At 38.6% G+C, this 8,961-nt stretch overlaps 1 protein-coding gene across 2 annotated transcripts in view; it reads left to right on the forward strand.

The window, feature by feature from the left end:
• Positions 1-7,783, forward strand: part of TIMMDC1 (translocase of inner mitochondrial membrane domain containing 1) — a 28,721-nt gene extending 20,938 nt beyond the window's left edge. For both annotated transcript variants that reach the window (XM_045852073.1, XM_045852074.1), the window contains exons 7-8: positions 4,351-4,461; positions 7,385-7,783. In XM_045852073.1, coding sequence (XP_045708029.1) covers positions 4,351-4,461; positions 7,385-7,535 — 262 coding nt within the window. In that variant the 3' untranslated portion in view covers positions 7,536-7,783. The remainder of the gene's footprint in view (positions 1-4,350; positions 4,462-7,384) is intronic.
• The last annotated feature ends 1,178 nt before the right edge of the window (positions 7,784-8,961 follow it).

Below are 8,961 nucleotides of genomic sequence, written 5' to 3' on the forward strand. Positions count from 1 at the left end.
TATTTTGCTCATTTGTTTGTTTTGTTCATTAGATTCCAAATAGAGGTGAGCTTATATGGTATTTGTCTATCACTGTCTGGCTTATTTCACTTAGCATAATGCTCCCCAGTTCCATCCATGCTGCTGCAAAAGGGTAGGAGCTCCTTTCTGCTGCATAGTATTCCATTGTGTAAATGTACCAGTTTTTTTTTAAGTATATTTTATTGAATATGCTATTACAGCTGTCCCATTCCTTCTTTCTCCTCTCTCTCCCTCTCCATCCGCTCGCTACCCCCACTCCCTCCAGCATTTGCCCCATTAGTTTATGTCCATGGGTCATACATATAAATTCTTTGGCTTCTCCATTTCCTATACTACTCTTAACCTCCCATGTCTATTTTGTACTTACCAATTATGCTTCTTATTTCTTGTACCTTTCCCCCCATTCTCCCCCTCCCTGCTGATCACCCTCCATGTGATCTCCATTTCTGTGATTTTGTTCTTGTTCTAGTTTTTGATTAGTTTGTTTTTGTTTTAGGTTCAGTTGTTGATAGTTGTGAGTTTGTTGTCATTTTACTGTTCATGGCTTTGATCTTTTTCTTAGATAAGCCCCTTTAACATTTCACATACAAAGGGCTTGGTGATGATGAACTTCTTTAACTTAACCTTATCTGGGAAGTACTTTATCTGCCCTTCCATTCTAAATGATAGCTTTGCTGGATAGAGTAATCTTGGTTGCAGGTCCTTGCTTTTCATCAATTTGAATACTTCTTTCTAGCTCCTTCTTGCCTGTAAGGTTTCTTTTGAGAAATCAGCTGATAGTCTTATGGGCACTCCTTTGAAGATAACTGTTTTCTTTTCTCTTGCTGCTTTTCAGATTCTCTCCTTATCTTAAATCTTGGGTAATGTAATTATGATGTGTTTTGGCATATTCCTCTTTGGGTCCAACTTCTTTGGGACTCTCTGAGCTTCCTGGACTTCCTGCAAGTCTATTTCCTTTGCGAGATTGGGGAGTTCTCCTTCATTATGTTTTTAAATCAGTTTTCCATTTCTTGCTCTTCCTCTTCTCCTTCTGGCACCCCTATGATTCGGATGTTGGGATGTTTAAAGTTATCTGAGAGGTTCCTAAGCCTTTCCTCGTTTTTTCAAATTCTTGTTTCTTAATTCTGTTCCAGTCGAATGTTTATTTCTTCCTTTTGTTCTAAATCGTTGATTTGAGTCCTGGTTTCCTTTCCTTCACTGATAGTTTCCTGTATGTTTTGCTTTATTTCACTTTGTATAGCCTTCACTTTTTCCTCATTTTGAGCTCAATCAGTTCTGTGAGCATCCTGATTACCAGTGTTTAGAACTTTGCATCTGATAGGTTGGCTATCTCCTTGTTGCTTAGTTCTTTTTCTGGAGTTTTGATTTGTTTTTTTTCACTTGGTCCATATTTCTTTTTCTCGGTGCACCTGTTACATTGTAAGGGCAGAGCCTTAAGTATTCACTAGGCCGGGGCAAACCACATCACTGCATTGTGGCACTGCATGTGGGAGAGGGGTCAGAGAGGGAACAATGCTAGTTACTTGGCTCTCACCCCAATTTCAAGAGACTGGCAGTTTCTCCTGCTTCCACAACCCCCACAGGTTTTTGTAGCCAAAGGTGCTGAGGCCTTGTCTTGCCCGTGCTAGAAACCCTGGGTTGCATGGTCTGTCTCACTCCCAATGTATTCCTCCTTGTTTACCTGCATGCGATTGTGGGAACACTCAGTCTATCAGCTGCTGCCTTGCTGCACGTCCTCTCCGCCCCAGCTTCCCATCTTCATCCCTCCTACTAGTCTGGATGAATGTTTCTTCTTTAACTCCTTCATTATCGGACTTCCATGCCATTAGATTTTCTGGCAGTTCTGGTTGATTTTGTTTTTAAATTGGTTGTTTTCTTCTTTTGGCTAAACGAGGAAGTGAGGCATATCTACCTACGCCTCCATCTTGGCTTGAACTTATACCACAGTTTTTTGATCCACTCATTTCCTGGTGGGCACTTAGGCTGTTTCCAGCACTTGGCTATTGTAAATTGTGCTGCTCTAAGTACTGGGGTGCATAGGTTCTTTTGAATTGGTGTTTCAGGATTCTCAGGGTATAATCCTGGCAGTGGGATCACTGGATCAAAAGGCAGTTCCCTCTTTAGTTTTTTGAGGAAATTCCATACTGTTTTCCACAGTGGCTGTACTAATCTACATTCCCACCAACAGTGCACTAGGGTTCCCTTTTCTCCAATCCTCACCAGCATTTGTTGTTTGTTGATTTGTTTATGATGGCCCTTCTGACAGGTGTGAAGTGGTATTTCATTATGGTTTTAATTTGCATCTCTCTGATGACTAATGATGTTGAACATTCTTTCATATGTCTATGGGCCCTCTGTATATGTACTCCTTGGAGAAGTGTCTGTTCAGGTAATTTGCCTTTTTTTTTTCTTTTCCTCCCTAAAGAGAGGGAGAGAAACATCAATGTGTGGTTGCTTCTTGAATGCCTCCCACTGGGGATCTGGCCCAAAATCCAGGCATGTTCCCTGACTGGGAATCGAACCAGCGATCCCTTGGTTCAAAGCCCGTACTCAATCAACTGAGTTACACCATCCAGGCATGTTTGCCTATTTTTTAATTGGATTATTTGTCTTCCTGGTGTTGAGTCATATGAGTTCTTTATGTATTTTGGAGGTCAAACCCTGTCCCTGATGTATGATTGGCAAAGATGTTCTGCCATACAGTTGATTTCCTTTTAATTTTGCTGATGTTTTCTTTAGCTGTGCAGAACCTTTTTATTTTGATGATGCCCCATTTGTTTATTCTTTCCTTTGTGTCCCTTGCCCTAGGAGATAGATCAGTGAAGATATTGCTGTGCAGGATATTTGAAATTTTCCTCCCTATGTTTTCCTATAGGACTTTTATGGTATCATGACTTATATTTAAGTCTTTTATCCATCTTGAGTTTATTTTGGTGTATGGTGTAAGTTGGTGGTCTCATTTCATTTTTTTGCATGTTGCTCTCCAGCTCTCTGAACACTTTTTGTTGATAGGCTATTTTTAGTACATTTTGTGCTCCTGTCCCCTTTGTTAAATAGTAACTGACCATAGAGACATAGGTTTATTTCTGGGCTCTCTGTTCTGTTCCATTGATCTATGTGTCTGTTCTTATGCCAACACCAGACTGTTTTGATTATAGTGGCCTTGTAATAAATTTGATCTCAAGTATTGTGATCCCTCCTTTTTATAAGTAATTCTTTTAAAATTTAGCATACCTTAATTTATCACTGATATTTTGTTGCAGTGTTAATATAACAGGTTGATTTGAAGGGAAAAATTGTTGAAGTTAGCAACAATAATAAACTTTTTTCACTGGGGAATAAAAATAAAAGTTACCATCTTAACCATTTTTAATCATACAGTTTCAAGGTGTTAAGTATATTTACATTGTTGCTCAACAGATCTCCAGAACTTTTTCATCTAGCAAACCTGGAACTCGGTACCCATTAAATAGTAATATTCCCTCTCCCTTTCCCTCAGCCCTTGGCAGCTACCTTTCTATTTTCTGTTTCAGTGGTTTTGACCACCTTAGATACTTCAGGTGAGTGGAATCATATGTCTCCTTTGTAATTGGCTTATTTTTCTTAATGTGATGTCCCTGAGGTTTATCTGTATTGCATGTGACAAGATCTTTTTTTTAGTAACATTTTCATTATTCATCTGTCTATGGACATTTCCACTTAGCAACAATAATTTTTTAAATGAGCTTACTTAAGTTATAACCAGAGGAAATTTAAGTCACATGAGAGCCAAAAAAACTCCTTTTCTCTGAGAACACAAGAACAAAACCCTCTTCCTTATTGTAATAAATGTAATATAAATCAATTTCTAAATGGATAACTCTTGGCATTGTAGGTGAGACCTTGTGCTGAACTTTTGGATTTTAGGATATATTGCTGGCTCCAACCCTAAAAGCTGGTAGCATTCTTCCCTCAACCAAAAATAGGGATCTGGTGCCATTTCTGGTATTCATTTTGTTTCTGTGAAACCTTCTATATAAAGCTACTTACGAGAACTTTTCATAAGCATATATTTTCCTGGTCAGTTTTTGATTAAAAAATAGCCAATTTATAGACATGTTTTTATATCACTTAAGGAAGTTGCAGTGAGTGTTTATTGTTCAGACCAGGAAGGAAATTGCCTTGATTTTTTTTCTTTATTCAACAAGGACACTTTAATTGTCAAGTGTTCCTGTACCTGCCAGTGAACAAATGGCTCAGTTGGTATTGCTCACGTTTTAGCAGAGACACTCACATCTTGTCTGGTCTAATGGCGTGTTTTTTCTAAGCTTCCCCTCTTCTTCTTCTCAGCACGCCTATAGGAAGCCTGTTGATGGCACTTCAGAAGTATTATGGTGAGACGATTCAGGAAAGAAAACAGAAGGATCGAAAAACTCTCCATGAGCTGAAACTGAAAGAGTGGTAAGGAACATTCTAAGACTAGGTTGTCTGACTTTCCTAGCAGCAGGCCTTTGATACTATAACCGAACCCAAACTCGGCTGCCTGTCGCAACAGAAACCAAACTCATGAGACAGGTGTTGGTGAGGAGGAAAGTGATTTACTCAAGTGCCAGCGTCTTGAGAAGAAGGGTTGATTCCTGTCCTCAAAAACCCATCTTAACATCTCTGGTCACGCCAGTGAGTCTTAAGGGAGTTTGTAGGATTTCAGGAAGGGGAAAATTCTTAGGGGGATTACAGACCTGCTGTTTCTTTTGGGAGTAAGAGGTGGGAATACTGAAAGGGAAGTCACAGAGCTTCTCTGTTTGCATTAGCATTCCTCCCTTTCCCTGAGGAACGTAAACCATAAATGTGGTTTATGGTTGGCACCAGTGTATCTTGCAACTACAATGAAGACTGAAGCACAGGTTTGATTAAATACTTTGATTATTAGCTGGGAGATGCAAAATCATGGTTATAATTTTAACATCTTAGTGCAGGCAGAGGTTTCCCACTGAGGAGGGTGAAAACTTTCACCCATTCCATGTAGTCATTTCCTGTGGACCAGTAGTCAGACTGACAGCAGACTTCATGCTGACTTCATGATTCTTTGAAAGGTCAATGTAACAGGCTGCCATCTGGTGCTCCTGGTACAAATCACTCTTACAGTTCAGCTCCCTGGTACCTAAGGTGACATTTGCTGCAGCTGCTGCATTGAGAGTTGAATAGATAGGCAGTCTTTTTAAATTCAGGTTTTTACTTGAAACTTTCATTTCTGCTAAAACACACAGACATGGGAATTCTTGATATCTGTAGATCTGTTGTCCAAGGACTTACATGCTTTAGGAGAAAAAGCGTTGATTGTTGGAGCCAATGAAACCTTGAAAACAAGGCTTTAAATCCTAACTAGACTATTCATTACTATGACCTTAGACATTCTTCTTAACTTTAAGGCCTAAGTTTCCTCAGGCATTCTAAGGGCAGAATCACACCCTTTCTCTTATTTCATTCCTTTCTCTTCTCTATATTAAGAGGGTGGATGAGATATGCAGTTATGTAGGTTCTAGAGCAAAGGCACTTAAAATTCTGTAACCAGCATAAAATTTAATATTAGGGAGAATTAACATGAAAGCATTACCTTCTTTCTAGTTCTTAGGTATCATAAGAGACTTCTTTTCTTAAAAGGAAACCTTGAGAAAGGAGTTGGAAAGGTAAGGAAAGTATATTGGCTATTTGAATCTGATATAAAAAGTATGGAAGAATTAACATTTGGAAAAATATGAACAAGAATGATTTTATTTCAATAAAAAAATGGAAACCAGAAAAAGGAAACTAGAGAAGATGATTGTTATTTAGTGATGGAAAATGGGTAAAAACAAAAACAATTATCATAATGAAAGAATACTTTGGCAGAAGGAAATAGTATCAAAGTATGGAATGAAAAAGTATATATACATATGTATGTGATTTGTTTAGAAAGTGTCCAACCATATAATATGAAAAATAGAGACATTTAATGAAGAATATATAAGAAACATTGTACACAGGACAATAACACCTCAGTCCCCTTCAAAGTAGGTACCTTGGGAATCTCACACAGTCTTCCTAGTCACCATCAGCTGCTGTGTCTTATTTTCCTGCATCTCATTGGTGGTCTGAAATCTCTTCCCTTTCAAAGGTGATTTTAGTTTTGGGAAAAACCAGAAGTTGCAGGGCACCAAATCTGGGCTACAGTGGGGCTGAGTTACCTGGGTGATTTGAATGTTCTCCAACAAACTGTGCACGAGATGTGATGATGAGTGGGCACGTTGTTGTGATGGAACTGCCAATCCCCAGTTGCCCATAGCTGCGGCCTCTTGAATCATCCAGATAGTTTCCACTGAGAAATGCTCAAGTTTAACACAAAATCTGATGCAGATGTGTTGCTCTACTCAAGTCATTTTGAATGTGAGGGCCATGCAGTACATACGCTCACTCAATGGTGTCTACCGCCCCAACTGACTAGTACAGTGAAGTTGTCATTGTTCACACATGTGCATTCCAGTCCACTCTCCTTGGCTGGAAGTTTACATCAATGTCTCCCAAAACATTCTTGTTACATTAACAGTGCCTAGACTTTTGACTTTTTCTGGACTGACTATACACACACCCACACACACACATATATACACATATATAAAAATGATATTTCTGAGAAGCATTAATTTAATAACTGGTAAGAAACTTTTATCTGCTTCTTTAATCTAGAGAAATCAAACATAGTTAGAATCTACAAAATTGTTCAGTAAGCACTAAATGTAGAAAACTGGCTATAGAGATATGGAAAAAGAACTCAAATCTGGTTGTGAAGAGTTGAAAGTCATAGGTGACCCTGATAATCACTTAAAGGAAGGCAATAACACTTCATTTAGAAAAAGAACTGATCTCTTAAATGGAAATTAGATTTTAATTCCGCACATATATACATCTGTAGCATCCCATCTGATATTTCTGTACCAAGGTTACCATTGTTAAAGCTTCTGTGTAGTTTCTACATGGTATGGCAACAAACAGTTTAACAGAGCGGCTGGGGACTCATGTGCCCTTGACCATGAAGGCAAGAGGACAGCCACGTTGCAAGGCTTACACCTTAGATCAGGGTGCTTCAGCTCCTGCATCACGTCATCCCTGTGACAACTCTGCTGCTGCAGTAGCAATATCCATTTTGGTAATACGAGAATTCTAGTTGGTGTGTGAGTTGAAACAGGTTAGGAGAGAGAAGAAAGTCACTGTATTTGAAGTGCAAGGAGCAGTGTTTGCTCATAAGTTGCAGGGAGAGTACGACAAATGCTATCTTTAAAAAAAAAAATCTCTCTACCAACTAAAGCATAGCAGGACTTGATACATCCTTTTCATTCTTTGGTTACAGGAAAGCCAGACTACAGTTTACTGAGCTCCTCCCTGAAGAAATTGAAAGTAGCCTACAGAAAAATCGATCCAAGGATGATGCTGAGAAAATTGAAGCACTGCTAAATCTTCCTAGAAACCCCTCATCAACAGATAAACAAGACGAGGACTGAAGTTGTTCTGGACTTGAAATTCACTGGAAAGTTGAAAGGAGCTATGTTGCCATGTCCACTGAATGCCGGTGGTCAGGCTACTCCTTGGTTGCCCTGATGACAGCTGTAGAGGCAGTGTTTGGCCTTACTTGTGTTTTTTTTAATATTATTATTTTATTGTTGTTCAAGTAAAGTTGTCTGCATTTACCCCTGCCACTCCCCTCCCCACATCAGTCATCCCCACCTCCCTCCCTGATCCCACCATGCCTTGGTTTTGTCCATGTGTCCTTTATAGTTGTTCCTGAAAACCCTTCCTCCCTCTCCCCCATTATCTCCTCCCACCTCCCCTCTGGTTACTGTCAGATTGTTCTTAATTTCAATGTCTCTGGTTATATTTTGCTTGCTTGTTTGTTTTGTTGATTAAACAAATGGGACCTCATCAAAATAAAAAGCTTCTGCATGGCTAAAGAAAACAGCATTAAAATGAAGAGAACCAACTAGATGGGAAAACATATTTGCTAGTGATACCTCAGACAAAGGTTTGATCTCCAAAATACATAAAGAACTCTTACCTGTTTTTTAAACCAAGAATTGGGCCAATGTACTCTCACTTTACTCATCTTTAAATTTAAATACATACATTTATATTGATCAGCCTATATATTTGACATATCTGTATCAATCGATCAATATTTTTTTTCCTAAATTTTACAACAGTAAATTACCCAAAAGATTAATGTGGAATTCTATAGGTTATGTATGTATGCTTATAGCCCTTTAAAAGGGTCCTCTAGAAATCAGGAGGAGGAGGAGAGAAAAGAAACAGGTAAGGCAAATGGTCTGTGAAACCCTGGTGCCTTGGGTCCTAGTAGCAGTTTGGGCCTAAATATGTAGTAGTGTTTGGTTTTAATAAAAATAAAAAATGATTTCTGTCATTTGAAATAACATGAATTTCACAATAAGGATGTAGATAAGCATTATTACAGAAACATCCTGACTTTGTTTACTCGGTCAGTATTGCTGGCAAAATGTATGCTGTGTTATGAGTTACTTAGCATAGATATGATAGATACATAGTTTCTATACTCCAGAAGCTTCCTGCCTCAGAAGGAAGCTGTCCCATAGTGGATTGTGACTTTTACTAAATGAGGGGGTGGTGGGATGGCTGAATTAACTATAAAAGGGAAGAAAAACTTGTAGTGCTTTGTTTAGATGTTAGACCTCATAGTTCCTACTTTGGAAATACTGTTGCAGGAACAACGTTTGTGAAGTTGCAAGTGTGGTGGATAAAACAGTGGTTCTGGAAGAAGACCTCTGGCCTGCAATCCCAGCCATATGGCTTCAAAGCCTTGTAATTTTAGCTAAAACAAATTTTACTTATTTTATTTTTTAAAAAATTTTATAAAGTTATTGGGGTGACACTGGTTAATAGGATCATATAGGTCTC

Source organism: Phyllostomus hastatus, unplaced genomic scaffold (assembly GCF_019186645.2).
Source record: "Phyllostomus hastatus isolate PE091 unplaced genomic scaffold, TTU_PhHast_1.1 phas_contig_86, whole genome shotgun sequence".
NCBI classification, from domain to species: domain Eukaryota; kingdom Metazoa; phylum Chordata; class Mammalia; order Chiroptera; family Phyllostomidae; genus Phyllostomus; species Phyllostomus hastatus.